Source organism: Delphinapterus leucas, chromosome 11, assembly GCF_059928025.1.
Source record: "Delphinapterus leucas isolate spDelLeu-1000000601 "Yukka" chromosome 11, BTC_Dleu_Yukka2, whole genome shotgun sequence".
Classification (NCBI taxonomy): domain Eukaryota; kingdom Metazoa; phylum Chordata; class Mammalia; order Artiodactyla; family Monodontidae; genus Delphinapterus; species Delphinapterus leucas.
In genome coordinates, this window is record NC_143139.1 from 49,361,931 (window position 1) to 49,378,927 (window position 16,997).

A 16,997-nucleotide genomic window follows, 5' to 3' on the forward strand; every position below is an offset into this window, starting at 1 on the left:
TTTTATTGTATGTAATTTATACTTCAATTTTTTTAAAAAAAAGTATGGAGAGGAAGAGACATATAACTGGGCAAGTGTTATCATTTATCCTGTAAAGGCAGAGCAATACTTACTGTTTTATACCAGACTTAGTTCCAGCTTTCCAATTAACTGAATGCTTCCTCAGTCATATGGGTTTATCCCTTCTTGAAAAAACATCTAGTCTTTGATAGCTTTTGTGAAGTGAAATTCTTTAAACCTCGATTATCTCTATTTCATAGCCTACTTAATGTTATCCTTTGCAGAATGTCAGTTCCTCTGATTTTTGCATTATTTAAATACAAATAGGTGGGTAATAATCCATGCTACTAACAAAGCCTTTGGGCTAGATGTCTGTAGGAACAAGATCATTTTTTGCTGGGCTTTATAGGAACAAACCACACCGGGCCATAGAGAGTTTCATTATAAACGTGCTTAGTTGGTCACAGGAGTAGAGCAAGAGATTGAATTGATTAGTGGAAACAACAGCTACCATTCAGCCCATGTTCTGCTGATGGTAGATCAGTCGACTCGGTTTTACATGGGAGAAATAAATTTAGACTCATTGTAAAAGGACAGTCTAATCTTTATGGTGCATTTTCTCCTGGCAACTCACTGATGGGGGAAAAATGTTTAAGAAAATTCCACAACTGTAAAATTATTTAAATATGAAAACCAAAGTGTAAAGTTAAGATTTTTATGGAGTATGATTTACAGTTTATTTTAAACATTTAGACAGATAAAAAAACGTGTATCATTCTGTTATAACTTTTCCAATATGCTTAAGAATGGGAACATCTTACTTAATCATTAATAAAGGTAGATGGATAGACTGAAGATGTTACTGAAAAGTTTTTGTTTTCACCCTCTTAAGTTTTTATTCTGTTCTCCTTAGGCAGAAGTACTAGAATAGAAGCATGTATACATACATTTACAGAGTTTTATTTTTAAGACCAAAACCTTGTTTGATATACTCATTATCCTCTTCTTGATGCTGTTTGTTCCTGTAGCTGACAAAAATTTTTTACTGGGTTTTTGGGTTGTAATGATTTTAATTCACATTGTTAGTACCTTAGCATATTTTTTCTAGTTCTGTAGGAATTTAAGCAGAAAAATAAAGCAAATAAACTTTAAAGTGTCTAATAGTAAGAGAAAATTTGATCTCTTTTATGGTGATAAATTTTTTTTTCCTCTTCCTAATATAGGAGATTTTTCAAGAGCATGGGATGTTCTTCTTGACCATATACAATCAGCAGCACTCAGCAAAAACAATGAAGTATCTCTGGCTGCGCTGAAAAGCTTCCAGGAAATTTTACAGATTGTGACCCCTGTCAGAGACTCAGATAAGCCTGAGACACCACCTGCAGTTAATGTCCCTGTGCCTGTCCTTTTAGGGTCCATATCAGGCCCTGGCCTGAACAGGCCATTTGTAAGAACAGATTCCATTGGAGAAAGACTTGGAAGATATAGCAGCTCTGAGCCACCCGTAGTTACTGATGAGCTTGAAGATTTGAATCTCTGGTGGGCTGCATGGAATACCTGGTATAGAGTTGGATCTGAAAGCACTAAGCCTCCTATTACTTTTGATAAACTAACTTTCATTCCCAGCCAGCCTTTTCTTACAGCTTTAATTCAAATATTTCCAGCTCTTTACCAACACATAAAAACTGGTTTCAACATGGATGATTTGCAAAAGTTGGGAGTCATACTACACAGTGCCGTTTCAGTCCCAATAAGTTCAGATGCATCCCCTTTCATTCTTCCATCTTACACTGAAGCAGTTTTGACAAGTTTACAGGAAGCTGTACTTACAGCTCTAGATGTTCTCCAAAAGGTAATAGAATTTTAGTGGCTATCTAAGCAATATTGAATATGGTTCTCTGGAACTTTTTTTTACTTTGCTATATATTTTTGGGGATAAATTCTGGATCATCAAGATTGTTGTGTGTGTATACTTTGGGATGAATTCAAGATTGTACAGATCAAAAAAAAAAGATTGTAAAGATCCAGTTATTTTTAAAACTTGTATTTTTCTAATATATTTTAAAAGGTATTTCAGGTTTATTTTGAGAGTCTTTAAGAAACTGCCTGCATTCTCTTGCTTCTGTTCACCAGCTTTTTTTGGTTTGTTCATGTAACTCTTCACAAGAGGATATACTTTTGGAATGACAACTTTAGTAAAGTATCTCTATAATTAGAAAATTAATAAGCCATAGGATTATATTTTGGTTTTTTTCATCTGTACTTAAATTTAGCTCTGGAATTGTTGGAAGCCTATATTTTTTAAAAAAGAAGTAAGAATAAATTTATAAAGTATTTTTCTCACAGAAATTTTAAAAAGATATATTTTAACCTATGTTTGTTTTGTTACTGCAAAATATATATGTATATATATATATTAAAACAGACCTAAAAATTATTGAGCACATTCCAGTTAGCAAGCAAGACCAGATCAAAATCAAAGAATGTTTTAAACTGTCAAGGTAATTATTAGCACAATTCACAACAACCAAAATGCTAAACAAAAAAAATGCCACCTGAAGAGCCAGCAATCTCAACAAAGTAGCTATGACATTCTAACAAAATTAGAATGGAAGTATTAGATTCTGAATACACATGTGTTATCAGTAGCCATTTGTGTACTGAAGATCATGTTTTCTAATTAAATGATTGCCTTATATGCAACTGGATTGAAGAAAACTTCCAAAGTAAGAATGGTGGTTTCTACTACACCATAATATGCCTTGAATGACTCTGGAGGAAGTCTAGCCGAGCAGTAATTCCTTGATCTCTTTACCCCTAGTTACACTGTGCAGAGAAACAAATTGTGTAGAAACTTAAAATCTAAGAGAATCTGGCATTTAAAAAACTTTTTTGTAGGGATATCAGTTTTCCATAATTGAAATCAAAAGAGCTGCTTTTATTTTCAGTGGGGGAAGAAAAGTAGCCTGTCAATAATAACTTTTTTCTCCCTGACTGTGAACATAAGTTGCTTATAGACTGCCTTAGAGGGGATGGAAAAGTTAATATATTAGAGAAAGAGAGCATAGGCCTTGTGAGATACCCATAATCTAGAACTTTCAGATGTTTAATTCAAGCTTTTATATATGTGTAGAGGATAGTAAACAAAAGGAAACAACAAACCCGCAAAACTTTTTTCCAGGGAAAAAAGCATATAATTTTATTTAGGAAAAAAACTGCTGCTTTCGCAATAAGAAAACAAGTAGAATCATTCATCCCAACTACTAGGAATTTGTTCTAAGCTTTGAACTTTTAATGGCTTTGAAAGCAATATATACCTTCAATTGGGAACTTAGGAAGTTTTATTGTTGGAAACTTAGGAAGTTTTATTTATATAAATTGATATCATTTTGCATTACTAATTTTCACTCTAGCCATTGTTTATTACTTATGTGATTATCTAAATGATGTTTCATAATACTTGAATGTGATTCAAATATATAGGGTCTCTAATATTTCCTAACAGAAAACGTATTTCATTATTAGTAAAGAGTGTTTTTATTTTTTCTTTCTTTTTCTTTTTCCAAGTAAGGGTGTTTTTCTATTTCCCCCCACAGGTGTCAGAAAATTTTTTCACAAGCAAAATTTACTTGCTTTGGGACTTTATTCATAAACTAATAAGCTATTCTGCAAAACATTTTATTGATTAAAAGCAGTTTTCCTTCCTAAAGGAAAAACTCATTTCTAATTTCATGTTTACCCTTACATTGTTTAGGGTTTCAGGGTCATAGTCTTTTCCTTGGTTTTCAAATCACTAGTTCACAACCAAAATGATTTAGTCATGTAGGCCAACATCTTTTTTTTGACCGAGATATTTTGGCATACATGGGGGACCTGAGAATTTGATTATCTGCTTTCCCTAAGTTCTGAGATCAGGAGACTGCATCTATCTTATTTATTGCCACACGGATTGAATTATTTCAAATGACTTAATAAGAGAAACCTTGAACCATGTGAGAGGTTAGATGTCCAGTTTCTTTTCTTTTTTTCACGTACACAGTTTTCAAGGACTAATAAGAACTGTTGTCCAGATTGCTTATGGATTCTTAGCTTTTGGACTAAAATCTGTTACCAGATTTATATATAGGCTTTTCTGATAAACTTCAGAATACTGAAGAAAGCCAATAATAACTTTTTCTTAGAATGAAGTTTGTTGTAAAAAAAAAAAAAAAGAAAAAAAGAGTTGGTTCCATATTATGCATTTTAAGATTCCAGAATTCAACTGTAACACTATTAGTTTTTTTTTTTTTTTTTTAAATAAAGGACCACTGAAAATCAAAACATATAGTCCAGGTCATTATTTGTTGCTAAGGTATTTTCAGAAAAATTTTGATACTTAGTTTTCTAAGGTCTTCACACAGACTTTTCCTTCCCTCCCTTGCTTTGTCACTGAAAATAAAAGAATTCATTTAGGGTAATTATATCTTTTCCACAGTAATTACTACTTGTTTACTTGTAAGAGTTAAGACTCAGCAAGGGGTTAATAAAGAAGACCAGTGAAACTATTAGAAGTAGTTAGTAGAGAGAATTTTTTTAGGCTGTATACCTTTCAAGTTCATGATTCACTGTTTCTGAGAAAAGTAACCAAGTAAGGAAAGATGGTATTAGATATCTTTGTTCTACTTTCACATTGTAATTATAGGATAATCTAACATACTAATGGGCAGCACTTTGCTTATCTACTTTGTACCTCAAGATAATTTTATCTAAAACACCAGTTAAAGCTACATGGCTACCTCTTCTCTGAGGGAAAATAAAACTAGTCTTTTATCTGACAGGTTAAAAAAGCCATGATTGCATGAAAATATAAATGTTGTGCACATCTTTTTAAAGAAATTCCTTAAAATTTTGAAATGCTTTGAATTTTGATTTTGTATTTTGAGGGTACCTCAAGTGTAGAATGATCATGCTTTTTGTTTTGTAAAGCACAAATATATTTTAGATACTCCATAACATATCATTAAATATTTTTCCCACAGAGAGAAACGAACACTAAAACAGGAAAATATGAAAGGATGGGAGGAGAAAACACATTTGTCGCTAGAGAAAATAAAAACATAAGATTTATTTTTAAGTATTTTCAATGTATTTGAAATAATTAAAATCTGCAGTATCAGAATATATATTCTTTGTTTTATGAAATTATTTGTAGCATTAAGTTTAATTTCTATTAAATTTTTAAATTTTTCTTGTTTTAAATCAAGTCTATATATTTAGATACATTAGACACTAAATATACTCTGCCCTGTTAAAAATTAATATACTGTATACATTTCTTTTAGAAACAGATTTTTATTCATAACTTATTTTCCCGACTGTAATGAACATGATTATTTGTTAAAGTCTGTGGACCAGGCATGATACAGGAATCAGCTGTCATTTCAATAAATTAAAGCCATCACTTAAGTAGAAGTCAATATCTTCTTAGTCAGTGAAGCATTGTAAATGGTCTGATGGGTATATTACTGAACAAATGATCAGATTGTGGAACCTCAGAGCTGCCTGGGTTTTCTCTTTAAGTGCTTGCCCTTTGTTTAGTCTGCTGAGTAATAAGCCACACTTTTAATTAAAAAACATTTTTTAGCTGATTAATACATTTAGCCTACACTTTATTCAATAATAGTTTAAAATAGCTTAAATGTCCTTCAGGGCTTATAAAAAATTGTATAATACTTAACATAAAATAGGACAGCCTTTTCGATTCTTTGGTTAAACAAAAGCATATACAGTAAAGAACTTAATGGAGTTCAGATTATGCATTCTACTATTCATATATTGTTTTTATAGGCCATCTGTATAGGACCGGAAAACATGCAGATAATGTATCCAGCTATATTTGACCAGTTATTGGCATTTGTAGAATTTTCCTGTAAACCTCCACAGTATGGACAGCTAGAAACAAAACACATTGCAAATGCAAAATATAATCAGGTAATTTGCTATAAATTATATTTACTCTGTAAGATTTCATGGCTTATAGATATAGTCAGTTCCACTTAAGATGGACTTTGATTATCCCAGAAAATTTTCATTCACAAATAAACTTTCATATGTATGTTAATAGTTTAAGCTGAAAAGAAACACTATTTGGAAGACCTTTTCTGTGTTCCTTTTGTGTGTTTGTTTGTTTATTACTTTCTTTTCCCAAGTGGTTCTCCAGAAAGTTTGGCCTTGCATGTTACTCTTTCTTCGTAGTTCCCTTCTTTGTGTCCTCATCCTGCTATAAAATGGCTTCTAAATCCCTAAGCCTAATCTTATCTAAAATAGATATCTGCAATACAAAATGAAGAAATCTGTGTGTACTAAATAAGTCTACTACTGGTGTGAAATTTAGTTGGATTTTACATAAAAGATTTTTATAGCCATAGTTGGCAAATTTTAACTTTGTTTTGGCTTTTAGGGGAAAAGTAAATTTCTGAATGCATGCACATGCTGATTTTGTTCACTCAACATAAAAATTATAATTTTACATGGTCCGAAACGTAGTTTTAATGTGTATTAACTTTTCTCATTCTATTTGTCTTGCAACACAATGGAATCACAATAGATCCAACTATTTGCACCGGTGAGTTAAATTTCCTGAAATTGTCCTAACCTATTGGCAACAAATAAAGTACATCTTTCCCAGTTTTTGATAGAATGCTCTATGTACTTTTTCTGATAGTTTTAATTTTTGCCTGGCTGAAAATTATTCTTTCATGAAGTACATATCTCTTTGAAAACTTTGCACATAATATAATCTGGCCTAAAACCAAGGCCTAAACTTTAAGACAAAGAAGCTTTCACTTTGAAAACAATATGATTTCATTTAATCTCATTTTTATTTTAACTCTGTGAAAATATTACTTTCTAGGCGGAATGGGTAGCCTTGAATTATGTACCATTTGCTGAAAGGTCTTTAGAAGTAGTTGTGGATTTATACCAAAAAACAGCCTGTCACAAAGCAGTGGTGAATGAGAAAGTACTCCAGAATATTATTAAGGTATTTTTTTTTAATTTCCATACTTTCATTTAATAATGTATTATTGAAATTTCTCTTTAGGTAATAATATATTATCATATATTGAGATAAATGGAAAATATAATTTGTTATTATTTATAGTTACTCTTCTCCAACATTCATGGATATTATTTAGGAAGCCGTTTTTGTTTTTTTTTTTTAATTAATTAATTTATTTTTGGCTGTGTTGGGTCTTCCTTTCTGTGTGAGGGCTTTCTCTAGTTGCGGCGAGCGGGGGCCACTCTTCATCACAGTGCGCGGGCCTCTCACTATCGCGGCCTCTCTTGTTGTGGAGCACAGGCTCCAGACACGCAGGCTCAGTAGTTGTGGCTCACGGGCCCAGTTGCTCCGCGGCGTGTGGGATTCTCCCAGACCAGGGCTCGAACCCGTGTCTCCTGCATTGGCAGGCGGATTCTCAACCACTGCACCACCAGGGAAGCCCAGGAAGCCGTTTTTTTAAAATGAGAAGGTTTTTTTAATGAAAAATATTTTAAAGTAAGAGTGAATTAGATTTTTTATGATTCTTAAATTTTGCCGCATAAGACAATAAGCATCCTGTTTCTTAGGACAGGATGCTCTATGATTTTGGGGCAGATGAGCCTGAGAGTGTTTCTCATCTGTAAAAGAAGGGTAATACCAATACAAATTTCATGTCTTAACCATTAAGAGATTCAATTGAGATATGGCATTTAGTGATACTTGCCAAGTAGTCAGTGTTGAAGAAAAAGTTAGGTTCCCCCTTCCCTCAATAGACAAGGAAATAACTGCCTAGGGGATCTTGGCAAGGATTAACAGAAGTAACATTTGAAGAAGGAGTACCAGCAAAAAGGGAGAAGGAGATATAGATCAATTAAGCAATATAAAAGATCATGGTATATTTTTAAAGCAGTGTTGAGAAATCCCACTTAGGGAGGTGGCAGGGCCTGGAATAGGTCTGAAAAAGTGGCTATGGGTATTACAAGCCATCGTAAAGCATCAGATTTTATTCTTTAACCATTGAAGGTTTGAACATGGAGGAGTGACATGAATCAGCTTGTATATTTTAAGGAATTAAATAATCAGTTTTCTGTACTCCAGAGCACTTCATTGATGCCACTTACTACATTGCATTGTGGTTAATTGGACAAGGCTCTTCCTTCCTCAGAAATTGTGAGCTTCGTGACAGCAAGAACTGAATTTTCCAGTTCCATATACATTTACTGAGTATATACTCTGTGCCAATCTCTGTATTAGTTGCTTAAATATTTTAAAAAATAACTGTATAAATCAAATATATTTGCTGTGCTTAATATTCCCTTGACATTGGTAAAATATTAATCTAGTAGTAAACCATACTTTTCATTTATCTAATCTTGAGTTATAACATGTTAATTCAGAGTGGCCGGTGTATAATTTAGTATTCTTTTGTTTGCATATGACACAAATTCAGACTCTGACTAGCTTTAACAATAAAGGGACAGGCTTAGTTGGAAAATTCAGAGCTGGAGGGCTTTAGGATTGGTTGATCCAGTGGTTCAGTACTATCACCAAAAACCAAAATTTTTTTCCCTGTTCTGCTTTCCAAGGGGTTGACTGCATCCTAACTATGTTCCTTCTCATAGTTGTAGGCTAATAAAGGGATTATATGTCAGTAGCAGGTGTGTGTTTATCAGATTCTTCTTAAGTTACTAAAATTAAGTGAATCGGCTTTAGTCCCATGCCCAGTCTTGAATCAGTGATTATGGCCAGAGAAATGGAGTAGATTGATTGGCTTAATAAACTAATCATCTCTTTACCCTAATTTCCAACTGGATGTGGGGAGGGGAAAGAGATAAATAGATTCTGGGTAGGCTAATTATCTGTTAGTGGAGGCCCATTTCATGCTAATATGTAATGGTTCACATGTTCCTGTGTGAGTATTCAGTAATCATTTGTGTGGAGGATGATGAAATCAGGTTTTATGTTCACTCCATAACATTAAAATATGAAAATGTATCTCATCTACTCTTTATCTTTCTCAGACTAGAATTTTTATATAAAAGCTGAATTTTGAGTCTAATGCACATTATCACACGGTATGCTGAAACTATTTATTGATGGTGCTCTGGGATAACTCACTGTGATAGTTTGGTCAGTCTAGTCTTTTAGTTGTTGGATAGTACTATGACCAGAGAAATTCATTCTGAACCACTGAATTAGTTCTTTAATGATTAACAGCAACCTGTCTCAGAAGTTGACCAATTAAAAAGTAAGTCTCAATATTTTAGTCACTAGACATAGTTCAGATGCTGTTCTGTGTTCTCAAGGGTTAATGATAAAATAAACCAAGTTCTTGAATTATCAGCTTTTCTCAAATATTTGGAAAAGGAAAAAAATACATTAAAATGTTAGTGTAGAGTATAAAATTCAAAGAATTCTAAAGATAAAGTATAAGACTTCAAAGTAATGATACTCTAGGCCATGTTTACCTAACCATTAGTGAAAAAATATAAGCAGTATTGATCTCTCTTGGATGGGAGAAACCCCATCAGTCAAATTATTTTCTGCCAGGAGAACTATGGCAGAATGCTCTAATTTTATAACGTCAAGTTGGAGAAGCTGCAAAATTGTAAGTTTCTTACTCTTAACTTTTCAGAAAACATCTCTATTTTTTATGATGCGAAACCGAGGTTCAAAAAGGTTATTATTCATTCCTTATTCAGGGTCATTGTTTATAAAATGGACATAGGACTTAAAAGTATATCTTTCTAGGGAATTCCCTGGCGGTCCAGTGGTTAGGATTCTGTGCTTTCAGTGCTGAGGGTGCGGGTTCTGTCCCTGGTCGGGGAGCTAAGATCCCATATGCCTCGGGAAGTGGCCAAAAAAAAAAAAGTATATCTTTCTAGGCAGTATGATTTGAGGACCATGTCTGAGAATTGGTCTTTCTAGAAAATAACATCCTATTTAAAATGAAAATACCTATGTTATTATTTTTTGCTCTCAGCTGTAGTTTTTTTAAAAGTAATTAAAGCTGTGTGTGTTTGTTTTAATTAGTACTTATCTTAAACTGTCTTTATTTTCACAGACTCTTAGGGTTCCTCTCAGTTTGAAGTATTCCTGCCCTTCTGAAAGCACATGGAAACTAGCAGTATCTTCTCTCCTCAAAGTTCTTTCTATTGGGCTACCTGTTGCCCGGCAGCATGCTTCTTCTGGAAAATTTGACAGTATGTGGCCAGAACTAGCCAACACTTTTGAAGACTTTCTCTTTACTAAAAGGTCAGCTTATTCATTTTTACAGTTAAGACAGTCTTTCAAGAAGTACACATTATACCTGTAATTGCTCTAAAAACAGTATTTCCCATTATTCATTAACAAAGTAATTGACTCTTAAGATTGCTAGATTGTATACAAAGAAGTGGATTAGGCATTTATCCACTGGGTACATTATCTGTGAGCAGTGGAGATTTTTGCTCTTTACAGTGTTTTGGTTGTAAGACAGGGGTCTATATATAAGGTCACATGAATGCATCATAATTAAGGAGCCATGGTTTTAACTCGATGAAGTTAAGAAGGTCCATTTTAAAAATCTGATGCCCATTTAGCATTACAAGAGAAAAACAACTTCAGAAAATGAGTTTTTTTTAGAATAAATAAAATCATTGGTAATAACGAACAGCTTTTTAAGATGTTTAAGTTTTGCAAAGAAGAATGGAATTTTCATTGTATACATTCCAACTGAGGGTGTATCTTAAGGATGCTATTTTGACCCCTCACTGAATGAGAATAAGGTAATTAGAATACGGAATTTTTTGAATGAGGAGTCTGCTGCAGTCTCTCTAGAGCTATACTATCTAATACAGCAGTCACTAGCTACAGTTAACTTAAATTTTTAATTAACTAAGTCACATTAATAACTCAGTTCTTCATTCTCACTAGCCACGTTTCAACATTGCCATGTGTGGCTAGTGGTTGCTCTAGTGGGTACTGCAGATCATTGAACATTCCCATCATCACAGGAAGTTCTGTTTGGCAGCACTAATCTCAAATGTGCCATTTTACTAAAGATGGACTTAACCAGTAATAGCTGTGATAGGTAGGTAGTCTTCAGTACTCCTACAATCTAATTTTCCTTTTTGCTAGAGTGGTGAAATTCTATGACAACAAAAGTTTTTCTATTTTTTTTTATCCATTAATCTTTTTTTTTTTTTTTTTTTTTTTTGTGGTATGCGGGCCTCTCACTGTTGTGGCCTTTCCCATTGCGGAGCACAGGCTCCGGATGCGCAGGCTCAGTGGCCATGGCTCACAGGCCCAGCTGCTCCACGGCATGTGGGATCTTCCCAGACCGGGGCACGAACCCGTGTCCCCTGCATCGGCAGGCAGACTCTCAACCACTGCGCCACCAGGGAAGCCCCATTAATCATTTTTTAAAACTATAGAAGGATGAATGTGTCATGCACTGCTATTTAATCATTAAAAATTGTTAGTTTGAAACCATTTAAATTATAAATTTCATATACTTGAAGAAAAACCTACATTGTCATATTGATAATGATCAGATGAGTCTACACAGAATGATTTAACTGAAAAGTTTCTATCTTTCTAATGTGGTTTAGTTATTAAGTAAAGAAAAGTTGTAGAGTGCAGAAGGTTAACTTACATTTTTCTCTATAAAGGCTTCTCTGATATTTCAGAATTGGAAGTAATGACATGTGATCGTAATTTCTGTTTCCATAACTGGTCAGACTTTGTTTTGCTTTCTTATATATTTCTCAACTCTAGAAATCTTATTAATACCAATGCAAGCATATTCTTTATATTGAATATATGCAGGAGAATGATAGTGACTCACAAAGCATATCTAAGCAAATTCTGTTTTCATTTTTAAAATAACCCTGGGTATTTTTGAGTTCCTTTGTGGACTCTGTTGCCTAAGTCACTACGTTAATTTGTATGAAGCAAACAGATTTAGAAATTTAAACTTTTCTTTTTCTTTCTCAATTATCTGTCTGTATATGCATGTTGCCCTATTAATAAGTTGAATGAGCTTAGATCAGTTTTTTTTGAAATGAGTAAAACTTCTTTAAGAATTTCTTTTCCTATGACTGAGTCTTTCCACCATCTTTCTTATTCTCAAGTTTCTTATTGAACATTCTTCATTTTCCAAGCTTTGTTCTTATTTTATTAAATTCAGTTTCTTAAGTACTTTCTTTGTGTACAGGAAAGTAGGTAGAGAAACAAAGGCCTAATAATAGGTAATTAACATTTTATGTACTTTTTGTATTCATGCAGTTGTAGTATAATTTCATTACAGTATTTTGCCTGTTGGAGGCCCTACTTACATTAAAGGTTTGAGTATATTGAGTATGTTGAAAAATCACACAGTTTAAGAAACAGTTAACGTAGAGGATAAGAGCATTGACTCAGGAGCCAGATTACCTGGATTCAAATCCCAACTGTACAACTTTGTAACTGTGATATTTTGTACAAGTTATTTATGTTTCAGTGACTCATTTTCCTCATCTGCTAAATAGGAATAGTAATGCTACCTAACTCATAGGGTTATTGTGAGGATTAAATCATTTAAATGAATGCTTAGAATAGTTCCTGGAATGTAAGTGCTTCTATTAAAATGCTTGCTCTTACTATTATCCTCATAATCATTATTTCTTTCACTTAAGAGAAACTGACATTATCCATATCCTTTACCGTGAACCAGCTATATTTTTAAACTAAAAACTTAAAGACCAAAACTTTAAATAACTGGGACTAGGAAATTTACCCCTAAATTTGGGGTTTTTTAAATGGCTAGAAAAAAAATAAAGGTACTAAATTCTGGTACTAAGTAACACAGAATCAGTGTTCTAAGTTGTGGTTATTCTCGTTACACATTTAAGCCTTCTACTACATGAAGTAATAGAAAGATACCCTGTATTGAGAGTCAGGAGACCTGTGGCCTACTCTTGACTCTGCCACCTACTTTCTGTTCACCTTGAACTGGTCATTTCCTCTCAGTTGGCATCATTGTCCTTAATTGTAAGACTAAATTAACTGATTTGACTAGTTGTAAAAGTCCACAATTATTTTATGTATTTTGACTTAATGTTTTAATCAGTGTTTTTAATTGAATAGTTTACATTGATAAAGCCAATTTAGTTTTTATTTCATAGTCCAAAAATACCTTAAGGCTCAAAGTGAAAGCTTTTATTAGTTAGTTGATGATAAAAATGCAGTGCTCACTAAGAGAACTTAAAAACCATGCACACTTTCACAGTTTCATGAGAAGATTTTGCCTTTGTTTTTGTTTTCCAAATAATTGATTACTTTGGAAAATCACAAACTGTTAGATTTTAAATTTTATTTTATGGCGCATATACACAATGTTCTATAATTGAAATCTATCAGTAGTAGTATTTGAACAGTAGGAAGAGTGTTTGGAATAGCATGACTTAGGTTTTTAGATAATATGAATATTTGAGTATCTTTTATATTGGAACATTTATAAGTTTTTTAACCTAATTACTGATACTCAAAGACTGTGTGAATAACCATACCTTTCTCTGTGATGTTTCCCAACTGTTTATGGTCTGCAAGCTGCTTTCATACAGTAACAGCAACAGTACAGTAACAAAGAAAACAGATAAAACCAAAATCAACTAGAAGAAACAAGAGGCTTTGGACATCACTGAGGACTATCATAAGTGAATGAATTGTTTAAATGAGTGAAAGAAAAACAATTAAAAATGAGAAACATAAGGACTGTAACCTGGTGGACACTTAAAGTCTGTTAGGAATTCATTCAGCCACCCTTTGAGTACCAAAACACGGTACTTGTCCTCTAGAAGACACGTGGGCTAGTGGGAATTGATACAATTAATAGTCTGTTGACCTTCAGTTAAAAATCACTAAGTACTACCCAAAAGAATTGAAATGAAACGTGTTCACACAAAAACTTGTACACTAATGTTTGTAGCAGCATTATAACAGCCAAAAAATGAAAACAATCCAAATGTTCAACTGATGAATGGATAAATTAAATGTGATATGTACATCCATACAGTGGAATATTCAGCCATAAAAAGGAATGAAATACTGATGCATGTTACAACATAGGTGAATCTTGAAATCATTATGCTAAGTGAAAGAACCCAGACACAAAAGGCCATATATTATATGGTCTCATTTATGTGATATATCCAGAATAGGCAAATCAGTAGAGATAGAAAATAGATTAATGGTTATCAGAGTTGGGAGGAGGGTAGAATGGGGAGTGACTACTGATGGATACAGAGTTTCTTTTGGAGGTGATGAAAATGTTCTAGAAGTAAAAGAGGTGACCATTGCACAACTTTGTGAACATACTAAAAAGCTGAATTGTGCAATTTAAAAGGGTGAATTTTATGGTGTATGAATTATATCTCAAAAAATAATTTTAATGTACCATTCAGAGAGAACTGATGAAAAATACATAATACTTTATCAGTTTGAAGCCTCTTTTCTTTCAAATAAAGATTCATGAAAAAAATTTTTTTTAATTACTAACTACTGTACTCCTCAAGCTTAGAGACTATACGGATCTTATATGGCCCATTTGTACCTACAATATTGACTATCTCCCTTTATAATTGATAGGTAAATTCTGTTAATCATCTGTGTTTTTAAAAGCTCGACCAATGTTTTTTGATATGCTCACAGTATCTAGAAAGGATACTAACTATAAATTAAAATAAATAAACATTAGTGTGAGTTCTGAGATCAGAAGATTCAACCTGTGCACAATTGAATAAATTCCTGATTTTATTGATCATTAGGATTAGGAGGAGTGAACCTTTCAGCTTTGTATGCTACTCTCTTCCCTCATTATAAGATATTTTAAAACTACAGTTCAGGGGCTTCCCTGGTGGCTCAGTGGTTAAGAATCCGCCTGCCAATGCAGAGGACACGGGTTTGAGCCCTGGTCCAGGAAGATTCCACAGGCCGCCGAGCAACTAAGCCTGTGCGCCACAGCTACTGAGCCTGCGCTCTAGAGCCCGTGAGCCACAACTACTGAAGCTCGTGCACCTAGAGCCTGTGCTCCGCAACAAGAGAAGCCACTGAAATGAGAAGCCCTCGCACTGCAATGAAGAGTAGCCCCACCCCCGCCACAACTAGAGAAAGCCCACGTGCAGCAACAAAGACCCAGTGCAGCCAAAAATGAACAAATAAATAAATGAAATCTATTTTAAAAATTGGAAGTCTCAAAAAAAAAATAAGGTTCAGTGTTTCTGATATGTGATCCCAATAATATTAATACTGTATGTTCCTGATAAGCTTTTTTTTATTAGTGCAATAGTTAGCCAATTGGTATTTGTCTTTGTGTGTATTTTAATACCTGTGGTTAGATAAACCAAATAATACCAAATAGAGCAAAAATAGCTCTAGATACAAAACTCTATACTGTACCTCTAAATCTAAATATGATAATACTGTTTTTACATTTATAACTTCTATAAAAGAAAAGAACTTAGGCTCAAATATCATATAAATCTAGGTTCAAATTGTGGCCTTGTCATTTATTTACGATGTGTTCTTGGTCATATTACTAGCCATTCCAACCTTCAGTTTCCTCTTCTGTCAATTACATGATGATACATGTGGTTACTGTGGAACATAGGAGATAATGTAAATAAAGCTCATAATACAGTGGCTAGCTCTCTAATTTTTGCTGTCATTCTTATTGTTATAATCATTACCATCCTATTCTCAGCTGTTTTTAAGTGCTTAATATTTCATTGTTTCATAAGTTTAATAGAACTATACTGCTCATTCTTATTCAGAGCCACAGGGTCTAGAATTAGCTTTGGTTCCCTCGGAACTGTTGATTTATTCTGATCTTGTTGGAACACTGTTCTGTTTTAGAAAGTCTGAATCAGTCCACTTCTTTCCAGATGTTCTCTATCTTTTACTGTAAAGATATTTAGTATATTGTATTTATTACAAATTAATGCTCAGTGGGCTGTTGCTGAATGAATAATTCAGCATCTTGACCAAGGCTCTTTTAACTTTCTTTGAAATTACTGGCAATATAAGTGAATTCAGTTTTTGTCACAGTGGTAATTTTTGCTGTAACTCCAGATGATAGTATCTTTACTTTTCTTCGTTTTTCATTCATAGTATTAAAAGAAGTTTTGTTCTACAGGTTTTATTTAGTTCAAGATTGGACTAATTATTTTTGTAGCTAGAATTTCATGTTTGTAATTAGCTTAGTCATTTATACTAATTAATTAAAAATACTGTTCTTTTAAATAACTGATAATGTTCTAACTTGGGTGAGAAAATATATTTTTTTGATACTCGAATTCTGTTTATTTTCTGTTTGTATTTTAAGGAGATATTTTACCTTTAAAAATCAAGTCTTTCATTTATTTTTCTTTTAGCATACCTCCAGATAACCTCTCTATTCAAGAATTTCAAAGAAATGAAAGTATTGATGTTGAGGTGAGGAAGCTATTTAAAACATTTTCCTGTGACCATTTATGAAAACCAAATAGTAGAAATATTGAAACTGTAAAATTGCTAAAAAAAAAAAAAAAGTAAAGTGATAGGTTGAGCTTGAACCTAAAAGCATTAAAACACAAAGGTTAAAGTTTAATTTTTAAAGCACTGACATTTAAAAAATTAATTTCTTATATTTGTTAGCTTTGTGCTGTGTGCATGTTGTCCAGATACTTAGCTGTGTCCATTTAATAATTTTAAAAAACAGTTGGTTTAGTAAAATAAATCCATCAGTCAGTGAGCATGTATTTGAGAGCATACTTTATAGTTTGACAAATCAGATATTTGTATTTAAATTAATAAGTTGCTCAGATTTTTTATTTTTAACCAGATGTAGAAGCAAATAATGAATGTTTTTTTAAAGAATATATTTTGCTGATTATAACTGGAATTTAAAGAAGTAGTTTTTGGTTATGGATTTTTTTTGTTGGGGGAGGTTATTTTTTCCCTTTAAGTGGGATAAGGGAAC

The 16,997-nt window shown here is 33.0% G+C and overlaps 1 protein-coding gene across 8 annotated transcripts in view; it reads left to right on the forward strand.

Moving 5' to 3' along the window:
* Positions 1-16,997, forward strand: part of MON2 (MON2 regulator of endosome-to-Golgi trafficking) — a 200,508-nt gene that overhangs the window by 83,897 nt on the left and 99,614 nt on the right. For 6 of the 8 annotated variants that reach the window (XM_089919984.1, XM_089919982.1, XM_089919985.1 and 3 more), the window contains exons 26-31: positions 1,224-1,852; positions 5,827-5,970; positions 6,587-6,604; positions 6,893-7,021; positions 10,083-10,273; positions 16,411-16,471. In XM_089919984.1, the coding sequence (XP_089776110.1) occupies positions 1,224-1,852; positions 5,827-5,970; positions 6,587-6,604; positions 6,893-7,021; positions 10,083-10,273; positions 16,411-16,471 (1,172 nt within the window). The remainder of the gene's footprint in view (positions 1-1,223; positions 1,853-5,826; positions 5,971-6,586; positions 6,605-6,892; positions 7,022-10,082; positions 10,274-16,410; positions 16,472-16,997) is intronic. The other 2 variants (XM_089919987.1, XM_089919988.1) reach the window with 2 other exon arrangements.